Source organism: Delphinus delphis, chromosome 4 (genome assembly GCF_949987515.2).
Source record: "Delphinus delphis chromosome 4, mDelDel1.2, whole genome shotgun sequence".
In the NCBI taxonomy this organism is placed as follows: domain Eukaryota; kingdom Metazoa; phylum Chordata; class Mammalia; order Artiodactyla; family Delphinidae; genus Delphinus; species Delphinus delphis.
In genome coordinates, this window is record NC_082686.1 from 107,466,717 (window position 1) to 107,482,989 (window position 16,273).

A 16,273-nucleotide genomic window follows, 5' to 3' on the forward strand; every position below is an offset into this window, starting at 1 on the left:
TTATGAAGGATATCTGCCAAAGCTGCAAGGAACAGGCAACTCATGTGTTATTCAACATGTCTGGTGTACACAAAAGGTGAAAGGCTTCTTAACGTTTTTCAACAGGCTAGTTTAAGCCAGTATTTATACTATAAAACAAGACCTCACCTGTGAATACGGATGCAAAAATCTATGTAAAACATTAGCAAATTAATCCAGCACCATATTAAATATAAATAACTTTTGTAAAATTTCTCACACATAACTAGTAATATGGATAATTATTTTAGTGGTACAAAGACATTTTATTTTAATAATTATATCTTTATTTTTAACCTTCTATTTATGGCAAGTGATAATGTTTTCCCACTTACTTTTCTTACAGAAAATTTCCTTTAAACATATATATTAAATGGAGCATTTATGGAAAAATAGTATAGAGTACTCATAGCTGTAAGCAAATGCATAAAATTTAGGGAACTCTGAAATACACACCATAATCCAAATGGCTTTATACCAAAAATGTAAGTATAGCTTAATATTAGAAAATATATTAGGAGAAAGTGATGTCAACAACATGGTAGAGTGAATATATAGGTAAGTGAAGATAAGATGTTACCTAAAAAAGGACTATTTTATTTATGAGACATTTTATACAAACTTCATGGTAACCCCAAAACATAAATCTAGAGCAGAGACATGAAATATAAAAAAAGACGTAACTGAGAAAAACATCACAGAAAACCTCTAAACCAAAATGGCAGGCAGAATCACAAGGAAAAAGAAATAATGGAGAAATAGAGCAACCAGAAAACAAGATAAAATGGCAGTACTAAGTCTTCACCTATCAATAATCACCCTAAATGTAAATGGATTAAATTCACTAATCAAAAGACACAGAGTGGCTGGACTGATTAAAAAGCAAGACCCAACTGTATGCTGCCTCCAAGAAACTCACCTCAGCTCTAAAGACAAACACGGGCTCAGAGTGAAAGAATGGAAGATGATACTCCAAGCAAATGGCAGCCAAAAGAAAGTGGGTATAGACATACTCACATCAGACAAAACAGACTTCAAGCCAAAAAAGTTAACATGAGACAATAATGCACAGTATATAATGATAAAGGGATCATTCATCAAGAAGACATAACAGTTATTAATATATATGCACTTAATCTAGGAGCACAAAAATATATAAAACACTTATTAGCAGACCTAGAGGGAGAAACTGATAGCAACCCAGTAATAGTAGGGAATTTAACACTCCACTTACATCAATAAATAGATCATCTAGACAGAAAGTCAACAAGGAAACACTGGCCTTATGTGAAACATTAGACCAGATCGATGTGATAGATTTGTACAGAAAATTCCATTCCAATGCAGCAGAATACACATTTTCTTTCAAGTGTGCACGAAACTTTCTGAAGAATAGACTATATGTTGGGACATAAAACAAGTCTCAATAAATTTAAAGACTGAATTCATATGAATCATCCTTCCCAATCACAATGGTATGAAAACAGAAATAAACTGCAAGAAGAAAGCTGGAAAAGTCACAAATATGTGAGGCTGAACAACATGGTACTTAACAACTATTGGTTCAATGAAGAAATGAAAGAAGAAATAAAAAATTACCTGAAGACAAATGAAAATAAGAATATAAAATACCAAAATCTATGGAATGCAACAAAAGCAGTTCTAAGAGGGAAGTTTATAGCAATACAGGCTTACCTCAAGAAACAAAAAAAGTCTCAATGAAACAAGAACAATATTAAACAATCTAACCATATATGTAAAGGAACTAGAAAAGGAAGAACAAATAAAGTCCTAAGTCAGTAGAAGGAAGGAAATAATAAAGATCAGAGAGGAAATAAATGAAATAGAGAATAAAAACACAACAGAAAAGATCAATGAAACTAAGATCTGGTTCTTTGCAAAGATAAACAAAATTGACAAACCTTTAGCTAAACTAACTAAGAAAAAAGAGAGACAGGAGGCTCTGTTAATAAAATCAATAAAATCAGAAACAAAATAGAAGAAATAACAATGGATACCACAAAAATACAAAGGATTATAATAAAATATAATGAACAGCTATATGCCAAAAATTGGACAACCTAGAAATGGACAAATTCTTAGAATCATACAACTTTCCAAGACTGAGTCATGAAGAAATAGAAAATCTGAATAGACCAATCCCTAGTAAAGAGATGGAAACAGTAATCCAAAAGTTCCCATGAAACAAAAGTCCACCAGAAGACCAGAGGGCCTTACAGGTAAATTCTACTAAATATTCAAAGAAGATTTAATATCTATCCTTCTCAAACTACTCCAAAAAACTTGAAGAGGGGCTTCCCTGGTGGTGCAGTGGTTGAGAGTCTGTCTGCCAATGCAGGGGACGTGGGTTCGTGCCCCGGTCTGGGAAGATCCCACATGCCATGGAGCAGCTGGGCCCGTGAGCCATGGCCGCTGAGCCTGCGTGTCCAGAGCCTGTGCTCCGCAATGGGAGAGGCCACACAATGAGAGGCCCACGTACCACAAAAAAAAAAAAACTTGAAGAGGAAGGAAGACTTCCTAACTCATTTTTATGAGGTCAACATCACTGTGATACAAAAACCAGACAATGACCACACACACACACACACACACACACACACACACAAAATTATAGGCCAATATCTCTGATGAACATAGATGCAAAAATTCTCAACAAAATATTAGATTAATAAAACAATAGATTAAAAGTATAATAACCTTGATCAAGTGGGATTTATTCCAGGGATGCTTCAACTTCCACAAATCAATCAACGTGATACATCACTATAACAAAGTGAAGGATAAAAACCATGATCTCATTTCATAGATGCAGAAAAAGCATTTGAAAAGATTCAACACCCATTTATGATAGAAACTCTCAATAAAGTTAGTATAGAAGGAATGTACCTCAACATAATAAAGGCCATATATGACAAACCCACAGTTAACATAATACCCAATGGTGAAAAACTGAAAGCTATCCCCCTAAAGTCACGAACAAGACAAGGATATGCACTCTCACCATTCTTATTCAACATAATACTGGAAGTTTTAACTAGAGCAATCATGCAAGAAAAATAAGTAAAAAGCATCCAAATTGAAAAGGAAGAAGTAAAATTGTCACTATTTGCAGATGATATGATTTTAGATATAGAAAACCCTAAAGAATCCACAAAAAAAACTATTAGAAATAATAAATGAGTAAAGTTCCAGGGTACAAAATCAACATACAAAAATCGGTTGGGTTTCTATACACTAATGATGAGTTAGCAGAAAGAGAAATTAAGAAAATTCTATTTACAACTGCATCAAAAAGAATAAAGCACCCAGAAATAAATTTAACCAAGGAGGTGAAAGACCTGGAAACTCTAAGACATTGTTGAAAGAAACTGAAGACACAAATAAATGGAAAGATATTCCATGCTCATGGACTGAAAGAATTAACATTGTTAAAATGTCCATATTACCTAAAGCAATCTACAGATTCAACGCAATCCCCATCAAAGTCCCAAAGACATTGTTCACAGAAGTAAAACAAAAAATTCTAAAATGTATATGGAACCACAAAAGACCCTAAATAACCAAAGCAATCCTCAGGAAAAAAGAATAAAGCTGGAGGTATCACACTCCCTGATTTCAAACAATATTTCAAAGCCATAGTAATCAAAATAGCATGGTATTGACAGAAAAAGATACATAGATCAATGGAACAGAATTGAGAGCCCAGAAATAAACCCATGCATATAGGGACAATTAATTTACAACAAAGAAGATAGTAAAGCATTTGTTAAAATTCAATTCCTGATTAAAATATTAACCTTAAGGATCTAGAAAAAAAGGGAAATTCCTTTGACAAAAGTCATCTTTAAGAAACCTATAGCCAGGCTTCCCTGGTGGCGCAGTGGTTGAGAGTCTGCCTGCCGATGCAGGGGACGCGGGTTCGTGCCCCGGTTTGGGAAGATCCCACATGCCACGGAGCGGCTGGGCCCATGAGCCATGGCCGCTGAGCCTGCGCGTCCGGAGCCTGTGCTCCGCAACGGGAGAGGCTGCAACAGTGAGAGGCCTGCGTACCACAAAAAAAAAAAGAAACCTATAGCCAACACCCAATTTAACATAGAAACACACCAGATGGGTTCACATTAAATCAGAAATAAGACAAAGATGCATTCTACAAGTTTACTGTTCAATACTGTTCTAAAGGTCTAATCCAAGTTAACGAGACAAAAAGGACGGGGAGTGGGGAACTATTAGAAATTTAAAGGTAAGACAGTTACTATTTGCATATAATGTGATTGTCTTATATATGTGTACTGTGTATATATAAAATGAATAGATGTAATATATTCAAGAAAATCAACTGAAAAACAAATACAAGTAATAAAAGAATTCAGTAAGTGAGCTAGTTACAAAGTCAATATATGAAAATCAATAGCATTCAGAAAAATTTAAAAATCTAATGAACAAAAAGATCCCATCCCCAACAGCAACAAAAGTTACATGTCCAGGAATTAAACTAATATGGAATATGCAAGAAAATTCCAAAATTTTATTGAGTAATTTAAACAAAGCCTGAATAAATGGGGGTAAAATACCATGTACCAGGATAAAAAGACTGAAGATTATAAAGATGTAAATTCTTAAGATGTCAAATTGCTCTAGAAAGCAAATGCAACTCCAATCTAAATCATAATATAGAATGTTTTATGGAATCTGATAAGCTGATTCTAATTCATCTAGAAAATGTTAGAAAAGCCAGGATAATATGAAAAGCAAAACAAACAGTTGCCCTACAAAATATCAAAACATATAAAGCAAAAGTAGTTAAAAGTGTGTTGCTGGCCCACTCCTATACACTGGATATTTGTGTCCTCCCAAAACTCTTAAGTTGAAATCTATTGTCCAATGTGATGATATTTGGAGGTTTGGCCTTTGGGAGGTGATTAGGTCCTAAGGATGAAGCTCTCATGAATGGGATTAGTATCCTTATAAAAGAGACTCCAGAGAGCTCCCTTGCCTTCAATGCCATATGAGGACACAGCAAGAAGACAGCTGTCTATGAACCAGGAAGGGGCTGTCACCAGGTAACAAATATGCTAGCACTTTGATCCTAGGCTTCCCAGCTTCCAGAACTATGAGAAATAAATAATATTGTTATAAGTCACCCAGTCTACTACTTTGTTATAGCAGCCCAAATGGACTAAGACACCCAGTGATAGATTATAGATCAATAGCATAAAACAGAGTCCAGAATAACACTATAATAGGTGCCATTTCAAATCAAGTGAGAAAGGATGAAGAATTTAAAGAATGATATTGGGACAACAATAAATAAATAAATAAATAAATATTTATAAAACAACAACAAAAAAACCCATGAAATTATAAATCTAACTCATACATTAAAAGCCTTACCAGAACAACAACACTATAAAAGTTTTAAACTTATGTTGTTTTTCAACTTGCTTGAATCTAGGTTAGCAAAAGCCAGAGTAAGTTTCTGTTGTTTGCAACCAAAAGGACTTGATTCAGAACGCTTACCAGAATTTGGCATATTTTTTAAAAATTGATACAGAAAAAAATACAATAAACAATAAGATAAGCAGCAATGAGAAAATATTAGCAATATGTAATCAAAGTATGAGTCCATATTATATTAAAAACTCCTATATATAAACAAATAATACTGTATAAAATTGGAAAATATATATGAACAAGTAACTCACTGACAAAACATAAATATCTAATAAACATATGAAAAAAAGTTCAACCTCACTAGCAATAAAGAAACACAAATTAAATAACAATGAAGTAACATTTTTTCTGCTGAAGAAAAATGTGAAAATTTGAGAAAAATTAAGAAGACTCCAGTATTAACAAGATGTAAGGAAATGACCACTTTATAAACTATTGGCCAAATACAAATTAACCCTATCTTCTCAAAGGACAATTTGGTATAATGTCCACCAAAATTTTAAATTGGTATTTACTTTCTTTTCAGCAATTCCACTTCTAGGAATTTATCCTATGGAAAACATATGTACACAAGAATATAAATAAAACTACTGTGTGTAATCATAAATACTGGAATAATCTAAATGTTGAAAAGAGAAATGGTTAAGTAAATTATAGCATATTCTTAGTAAGGAAGACTTTGCAGCAGTTAAGAACAAAATAGATCTATATGCATTAACATGGAACAATTTCCAGTATATAAAATTAAGTGGCAAAAGTCACAGACCAATATATTTATTATATTACTTATATTAAAAATGAGTCTATTAAAAAATAGTTTTAAAACTACATGGTATATATAAACATTACATATATTTAAAGGATATATCTATAATAAAGTTTAAGGCAAAATGAAGGATCTAGAAAGATATATACCAAACCATTAAAAGTGTTTTTTTATTTTTTTATCTCCAGTAAGAAGAAAGCAATCAGAAGGATAAAAAAGGACTTTCTTGCCTTTTCTTCTATATATCAATACTTCTTTTATTTCGTATGTTTATGTATTATTTATATAATATAATATATTATTCAAGAAAGTGGGAGTAACACCAAACAAAAGAATCTGACAGGCAAAAACCCTCCAAATTTAAAATTTTAAACTAAATATTTTTAATTTTTCCACTCAAACATTATTAAATACTTTACTATTCAGACTTGAAATTCAAGAAAATATAACAAAATTTTCTTAGCAAAGGACTAAGGATTGGTATTTAATGTAATTATTCAAATTTGTAATAAAATTTAATAGGAGTACTTAATCCTAAGAGATTTAAGAAAGTTTCTACTTTATAAGGACACGATTTCATTATATTCATTAGTTCATAGTTTACTAACACAACTGTCGATATTTTCTTTTGTTTTTTCTTTTGTTTTTTCTGCGGTACGCGGGCCTCTCACTGTTGTGGCCTCTCCCATTGCGGAGCACAGGCTCTGGACGCGCAGGCTCAGCAGCCATGGCTCACGGGCCCAGCCACTCTATGGCATGTGGGATCTTCCCGGACCCGGGCACGAACCCGTGTCCCCTGCATCGGCAGGCAGACTCTCAACCACTGCACCACCAGGGAAACCCCAGCTGTCGATATTTTAAATGGAGACATATTCATTCAAAGGAAAAGCCATGAAACAACAGCAAAAACCCTTTCGTAGAAGTGTTTGTATAAGCTCAGTGAGGTGTCTTTAGGCAGACTAACTTGCTGATTAGACTCAACATTAGGAAACCAATCTTTAATTTTATTCCAGTTTCACTGATTTAGAATCATGTGCCAATTTTAATGTTTTGGCCTCCTTTTCATAACATGAAAGCCTTATTCTATAAATCTAAATATTCATGCACGTTTAAAAACAAATGTTAGATATCAAATCTACCAAAATTCACCTGATTTTTGATAGATAAACTTTCCTAATGAAAAAATTAAGATATATATCTGGGGAAAAGTTAAATCAACCCATCACAACTTATAGTTACTGAATCAATTGGTTTCTAATTATTGATAGAAATATACACCTCAAAGGAATGCTCAAATTATATTTAAGAAGTATATTTAGTAATCAGTAATAATAAACAAACTCAAATGTATTAAGGTATAAATTATACTTGATGCAGAGAAATTCTAGAAAAACAAAGTCAAGTCTATACTCTGTACTTTTCTTCCAAACTAAATAAATGACAGAAAAGAATAACATATTCTAACCTTTCCATTTTGGATTCACTGTCAATTTTGTACTGTTCAAAATCTTGGCTAAGAGTCTGTAGTGTTTCTTGAAGGCTCTTTTCACGTTCTACACTTCCTTGATAAAATTTCATCTCTTTTTCCATTGCTTTCACTTTTTCTTCCATAGCCTTAAACTCATGAAGAATTAGATAGCTGACTCCACAGTACTTACAAACTTTTTCTTCTGGAGACATCTAGAAAATAGAACAGACATTTACTGAAATGATAGTTTTTTAATTCTAAAACATAACGTTCAACTGAAGATGTTATTGTAACCATGTTGGTTAAATGAAGTAAATGTATACTGTGCTATGCCATGGAGTAATACTTGCAACACTGCATACATCTGGATAAAATTTTAAAAACTGGCATGATATTGACTGACACAAAATCTTGGAATTAGAATAGGGTTGTTCAGAGTAATAATTTCTCCATGGTATCTCTAAGAAAGATTTACTCTTGAAATATTTTCCATAAAATAAAACTAAAAATGATGAAAACATCTTTACAATTCTTATTTTAAGATGCCTTTTCCACGATGTGGGAATAAATCACTGGCCTTTCACTTCCAACTGCACTGTGATCCTGGAGATGCTTCTTAGCTTCTTCAGATCTCATTTCCCTCATTTATAAAATTATGGCATTGGGCCAAATGAACTTTAAGTTCCTGTTCAGTTTTTTAACATTTTAAGATTTTTATAGGATTTAACATTCTGTCATAAAACCAGATATAGGAGAAACACTTTGAACCTAATCTCTTCTGCCTAAATCAGATAGTACTTTTCCCCTCAGGTAGGTATGATTATACCTATTTTACACTTAAGGAAATGGAGACTACTGAAGTTAGATAACCAGCTGCTAAGTAGAGAAGTCAGCATTAAACCCAAGTCTATTTTAAAATCAGCACTTATGCCTGTAACCATTTGTATCATATTTATCTACCATATGAATGTCAGCTAAATCCTCTTACTTCCTTCAGATAAAATGCTTATATATCTTTGGCCAGATAGGGGCAGTGAAAAATGGAATTTTAGCAAAGTCAAGAGAAAGGTAATTCTTTTTTCTGTCTCAAGTATACAAATATTCTTCAAGTGGCCTCTACTTGTCTCGCTATTCACCAAAGACAGGACAAAGCTTTGTTAAATATTTGCTCCAGGGCACTAAAACTCTTAGATTATACAAGGAATGCTTACTCTTAATGCAACCTCCCTTAGGACTGTAGAAACTGCTCCTATAACTGAGTGATGCCACCATATCTGCCTATCAATGCCATCCACCATCTGTGCCTATCCATGCCATTATGCAAGAGACGGTTGAAACAAACTAATAATCATTTTTGAGAGGGCAGACAGCAGAAGCAAGAAGAAGTACAATCCTGCAACCTGTGGAACAAAAACCACATTCACAGAAAGATACACAAGATGGAAAGGCAGAGGGATATGTACCACATGAAGGAACAAAATAAAACCCCAAAAAACAACTAAATGAAGTGGAGATAGGCAACCTTCCAGAAAAAGAATTCAGAATAATGATAGTGAAAATGATAAAAAAAAAACCTCAGGAAAAGAGTGGAGGCAAAGATCAAGAATATGCAAGAAATGATTAAGAAAGAGCTAGAAGAATTAAAGAACAAACACCTAGAAGAATTAAAGAACAAACAAACAGAGATAAACAATACAATAACTGAAATGAAAAATACACGAGAAGGAATCAATAGCAGAATAACTGAGGCATAAGCACAGATAAGTGACCTGGAAGACAGAATGGTGGAATTCACTGCTGTGGAACAGAATAAAGAAAAAAGAATGAAAAGAAATAAAGACAGCGTAAGAGATCTCTGGGACAACATTAAACGTAACAACATTTGCATTATAGGGGTCCCAGAAGGAGAAGAGAGAGAGAAAGGACCCAAGAAAATATTTGAAGAGATTATAGTCTAAAACTTCCCTAACATGGGAAAGGAAATAGCCACCCAAGTCCAGTAAGTGCAGAGAGTCCCAGGCAGGATAAACCCAAGGAGAAACACGCTGAGACACACAGTAATCAAACTGACAAAAATTAAACACAAAGAAAAATTATTGAAAGCAACAAGGGAAAAATGACAAATAATATACAAGGGAACTCCCATAAGGTTAACAGCTGATTTCTCAGCAGAAACTCTCCAAGCCAGAAGGGAGTGGCATGATATATTTAAACGGATGAAAGGGAAGAACCTATAACCAACATTATTCTACTCAGCAAGGATCTCATTCAGATTCTACAGAGAAATCAAAAGCTTTACAGACAAGTAAAAGCTAAGAGAATTCAGCACTACCAAACCAGCTCTACAACAAATGATAAAGGATCTTCTCTAAGTGGGAAACACAGAGAAGAAAAGGACCTACAAAAACAAACCCAAACCAATTAACAAAATGGTAATAGGAACATACATATTGATAATTACCTTAAACGTGAATGGATTAAATGCTCCAATCAAAAGACACAGGCTTGCTGAATGGATACAAAAACAAGATCGATATAAATGCTGTCTACAAGAGACCCACTTCAGACCTAGGGACACATACAGACTGAAAGTGAGGGGATGGAAAAAGACATTCCATGCAAATGGAAATCAAAAGAAAGCTGGAGTAGCAATACTCATCAGGTAAAATAGACTTTAAAATAAAGAATGTTCTAAGAGACAAGGAAGGACACTACATAATGATCAAGGGATCAATCCAAGAAGAAGATATAACAATTATAAATATATATGCACCCAACACAGGAGCACCTCAATACATAAGGCAACTGCTAACAGCTAAAACAGGGGAAATCAACAGTACCACAATAATAGTGGGGGACTTTAACACCTTATTTACACCAATGGACAGATCATCCAAACAGAAAATTAATAAGGAAACACAAGCTTTAAATGACACAATAGACCAGATAGATTTTATTGATATTTATAGGACATTCCATCCAAAAACAGCAGATTACACTTTTTTCTGAAGTGCACACAGAACATTCTCCAGGATAGATCACACCTTGGTCACAAATCAAGCCTCAGTAAATTTAAGAAAATGGAAATCATATCAAGCATCTTTTGTGACCACAATGCTATGAGATTAGAAATCAATTACAGGGAAAAAAAACATTAAAAAACACAGACACATGAAGGCTAAACAATATGTTACTAAATAACCAAGAGATGACTGAAGAAATCCAAGAGGAAATCAAAAAATACCTAGAGACAAATGACAATGAAAACACAACGATCCAAAACCTATGGGATGCAGCAAAAGCAGTTTTAAGAGGGAAGTTGATAGCAATACAAGCCTACCTCAAGGAACAAGAAAAATCTCAAAAAAACAATCTAACCTTACACCTAAAGGAACTAGAGGAAGAAGAACAAACAAAACCCAAAGTTAGTAGAAGGAAAGAAATCATAAAGATCAGAGCAGAAATAAATGAAATAGAAACAAAGAAAACAAGAGCAAAGATCAATAAAACTAAAAGCTGGTTCTTTGAGAAGATACACAAAATTGATAAACCTTTAGCCAGACTCATCAAGAAAAAGAGGGAGAAGACTCAAATCAATAAAACTAGAAAAGAAAAAGAAGTTACAATGGACACCGCAGAAATACAAAGCATCATAAGAGACTACTACAAGCAAGTCTATGCCAATAAAATGTATAACCTGGAAGAAATGGACAAATTCTTAGGAAGGTATAACCTTCCAAGACAGAACCAGGCAGAAACATAAAATATGAACACACCAATCATAAGTAATGAAATTGAAACTGTGATTAAAAATCTTCCAACAAACAAAGTCCAGGACCTGATGGCTTCACAGGTGAATTCTATCAAACATTTAGAGAAAATCTAAGACTCATTCTTCTCAAACTCTTCCTAAAAATTGCAGAGGAAGAAACACTCCCAAACTCATTCTTTGAGGCCACCATCACCCTGATACCAAAACCAGAAAAAGATACTACAAAAAAAGAAAATTACAGACCAACATCACTGATGAATATAGATGCAAACATCCTCAACAGAATACTAGCAAACAGAATCCAACAACACATTAAAAGGATGATACACCATGATGAAGTGGGATGTATCCCAGGGATGCAAGGATTCTTCAATATACGCAAATCAATCAATGTGATATACCAAATTAACAAACAGAAGAAGAAAAACCATATGATCATCTCAATAGATGCAGAAAAAGCTTTTGACAAAATTCAACACTCATTTATGATAAAAACTCTCCAGAAAGTAGGCATAGAGGGAAACTACCTCAACATAATAAAGGCCATATATGACAAACCCACAGCAAACATCACTCTCAATGGTGGAAAAACTGAAAGCATTTCCTCTAAAATCAGGAACAAGACAAGGAGGTCCACTCTTGCCACTATTATTCAACATAGTTTTGGAAGTCCTAGCCACAGCAGAGAAGAAAAAGAAATAAAAGGAATACAAATTGGAAAATTGGAAAAGAAGAAGTAAAACTGTCACTGTTTGCAGATGACATGATACTATACATAGAAAATCCTAAGGTGCCACAGAAAACTACTAGAGCTGATCAACGAATTTGGTAAAGTAGCAGGATACAAAATTAATGCACAGAAATCTCTTGCATTCCTATACACTAATGATGAAAAATCTGAAAGAGAAATTAAGGAAACACTCCCATTTACCACTGCAACAAAAAGAATAAAAAACCTAGGAATAAACCTACCTAGGGAGACAGAAGACCTGTATGCAGAAAACTATAAGATACTGACGAAAGAAATTAAAGATGATACAAACAGATGGAGAGATATACCATGTTCTTGGATTGGAAGAACGAATATTGTCAAAATGACTATACTACCCAAAGCAATCTACAGATTCAATGTGATCCCTATCAAATTACCAATGGCATTTTTTTACAGAACTAGAACAAAAAATCTTAAAATTTGTAATGGAGACACAGAAGACCCCGAATAGCCAAAGCAGCCTTGATGGAAAAACACAGAGCTGGAGGAATCATGCTCCCGGACTTCAAACTATACTACAAAGCTACAGTAATCAAGACAGTATGGTAATGGCACAAAAACAGAAATATAGATCAATGGAACAGGATAGAAAGCTCAGAGATAAACCCACGCACCTACAGTCACCTAATCTATGACAAAGGAGGCAAAGATATACAATGGAGAAAAGACAGTCTCTTCAGTAAGTGGTGCTGGGAAAACTGGACAGCTACATGTAAAGGAATGAAATTAGAACACTCCCTAACACCATACACAAAAATAAACTCAAAATGGATTAGAGACCAAAATGTAAGATGGGACACTATAAAACTCTTAGAGGAAAACATAGGAAGAACACTCTTCGACATAAATCACAGCAAGATCTTTTTTGATTCAGCTCCTACAGTAATGGAAATAAAAACAAAAATAAACAAATGGGATCTAATGAAACTTCAAAGCTTTTGCAAAGCAAAGGAAACTACAAACAAGACGAAAAGATAACCCTCAGAATGGGAGAAAATATTTGCAAATGAATCAATGGACAAAGGATTAACCTCCCAAATATATAAACTGCTCACGCAGCTCAATATTAAGAAAACAAACAATGCAATCCAAAAATGAGCAGAAGACCTAAATGGACATTTCTCCAAAGAAGTTATACAGACTGCCAAGAAACACATGAAAGGATGCTCAACATCACTAATCATTAGAGAAATGCAAATCAAAACTACAATGAGGTATCACCTCACACTGGTTAGAATGGGGATCATTGGAAAATCTACAAACAACAAATGTTGGAGAGGGTGTGGAGAAAAGGGAACCCTCTTGCACTGTTGGTGGGAATGTAAATTGATACAGCCACTATGGAGAACAGTATGGAGGTTCCTTAAAAAACTAAAAATAGAACTACCATATGACCCAGCAATCCCACTACTGGGCATATACCCAGAGAAAACCATAATTCAAAAAGACACATGCACCCCAATGTTCATTGCAGCACTATTTACAATAGCCAGGTCATGGAAACAATCTAAATGCCCATTGACAGACAAATGGATAAAGAAGATGTGGTACCTATATACAATGGAATATTACTCAGCCATAAAAAGGAATGAAATTGGGTCATTTGTAGAGACGTGGATGGATCTGGAGACTGTCATACAGAGTAAGTCAGCAAGAGAAAAACAAATATAATATATTAACGCATAAATTTGGAACCTAGAAAAATGGTACAGATGAACCGGTTTGCAGGGCAGAAATAGAGACACAGATGTAGAGAACAAACGTATGGACACCAAGTGGGGAAAGTGGTGGGGGGGTGGTAGGATGAATTGGGAGATTGGGATTGACATATGTATAAAATGGTTAACTAATAAGAACATTCTCTATAAAAAAATAAAATAAAATTCAAAAAAAATTTTTTATACATTAACGTTTTTCTCATTTAAACTTAAATAATAAAAAATTCAAATTAAAAACCATGATATAATACTATGGGATACAGATGAATGACTACATCAATCACCTAACTGCCACTGACACCAAATTTACAGATTTATAAAAGAAGTTTGAAAGAAATCATAAATATAACCTGGTTCAAGCTCTGGATGGGTTCATTGAGACTATTCCAAGCTAGATAAGTTGTTATCCAGGCTCTATTTCAGCATCCCAAGTGATGGGAAACTACTTTGTAAAGCAGCCTGTTCCATCCTCTGATGGTTTTGTCTATGAGGAAATTCTTTCTCTTGCTGACCCCAAATCTTCCTCCCTGCAGCATCCACAGGTCCTAAACCACCTGGCAACCATGAGGAATAACCCAGGCCTTATTCTAATATTTAAAGACAGCTATTAGGAACACTCTGTATCTTCTAATTCTCCAGGTCAACGCTTCCAATTCCTTCAGCTGTTTCCCATATGACATGGTTTTGAATTTCTTCCTCATTCTAGATAATTTTCTCTGAACTTGTTCCAGTGTTCTCTATATGTTTCAAGGTATGGTGCCCAGAATTGAATACTTCAGCTGGTCTCACTAAAGCAGAATAAGAGAGGATTCAAACTTCCCTCATTATAATCTCTCATTAATAATACCATTAGTAACATCATCTTACTCAACCTTAGATCACAATGGTCTTTTGTATTTTTGGCAATTATATGTTGCTATTATATACTATAACTGGCTTTTATGTTAAATAAAGCCCCTATTTAAAAACACACTGCACTTGGGCTTCCCTGGTGGCGCAGTGGTTGAGAGTCTGCCTGCCAATGCAGGGGACACAGGTTCGTGCCCCAGTCCGGGAAGATCCCACGTGCCGCGGAGCGGATAGGCCCGTGAGCCATGGTGGCTGAGCCTGCACGTCTGTAGCCTGTGCTCCGCAACAGGAGTGGACACGGCAGTGAGAGGCCCGCTTACCGCAGGAAAAAATAAAACAAAAAACCACACTGCACTGTAAAACCATGTCTCATTATACTGAATATACCAATCCATTCCTTCCCACTTATTTCCCCTTTTGTAGAGAATCCACCTTCCACAGTCCTGGTTGCTCTGTGTGGTTATATGACTAAACCCCCCTCCACCCATCCACCCTACCATGGCTGAGTGGTGGATGAGGGTTGGACATAAGACCAAGAAGAACCAAGCCCTGAGCTGGGATGAGCCAGCTAGGCCTGTAAGTGTTGAAGACCAGGCAATTTGGACACCTTTAGGGTGGCCATAATAAAGAAGGGTCACGTGCGATGTACAGAGTAAGCCACATTATTGGGATGAGAGCGAAAAATGAGCAGACACATAGAGAGAAGATGAGAAAAAGACATTGTGGATCCAGAGTAAGAGAGGAAAATATGGAACCAGTCAGTGTCTCATACCCAGCGAACTTCCAATTCCTTACTTCAGTCCCTGATGAGACCTAGTTGCCCTACTTGCCCTTCAGGATCCATGCCCAATCTTCCTCCACTATTCTCCTTTTCCCCTAAAGCTACCTATCCCTTACAACCAATAACCCTCATTCTGTTATGTGAGCATTTGGCTTTTCAGATGCAAGGGCACAACAAGAAATATAACTGCAAATATAAATAAATAAAATATATTTTTTATGTATATATACACATACATATGTATGTTTTTTGTTTGTTTGTTTGTTTTGGGGTTTTTTTGAGGTACGCGGGCCTCTCACTGTTGTGGTCTCTCCCGTTGTGGAGCACAGGCTCTGGACATGCAGCCTCAGCGGCCATGGCTCACGGGCCTAGCTGCTCCACGACATGTGGGATCTTCCCAGACCAGGGCACGAACCCATGTCCCCTGCATCGGCAGGCAGACTCTCAACCACTGCACCACCAAGGAAGCCCCATATGTACGTTTTAAACTCAGACTTTAGTGACTTCAGTACCCAGAAAATTCTAAGCTTTGTATCTTCTGCAAAATTGATCCTTGCAAGTTGTTTTATTCATCTAATTTATTGATAAAAAAATGTTGAATATGACAAAGTTGAGGCTATGGCATGTCATATCTGCTTGGTTGATACTAATCCACTA

The 16,273-nt window shown here is 35.1% G+C and overlaps 1 protein-coding gene across 6 annotated transcripts in view; it reads right to left on the reverse strand.

The window, feature by feature from the left end:
- LEKR1 (leucine, glutamate and lysine rich 1) overlaps positions 1 to 16,273 on the reverse strand; it is a 276,455-nt gene that overhangs the window by 222,410 nt on the left and 37,772 nt on the right. For 3 of the 6 annotated variants that reach the window (XM_060011239.1, XM_060011240.1, XM_060011238.1), the window contains one exon: positions 7,722 to 7,936. The exons of 1 other annotated variant lie outside the window; for it this stretch is intronic. In XM_060011239.1, coding sequence (XP_059867222.1) covers positions 7,722 to 7,936 — 215 coding nt within the window. The remainder of the gene's footprint in view (positions 1 to 7,721; positions 7,937 to 16,273) is intronic. 2 more of the 6 variants (XM_060011243.1, XM_060011244.1) reach the window with 1 other exon arrangement.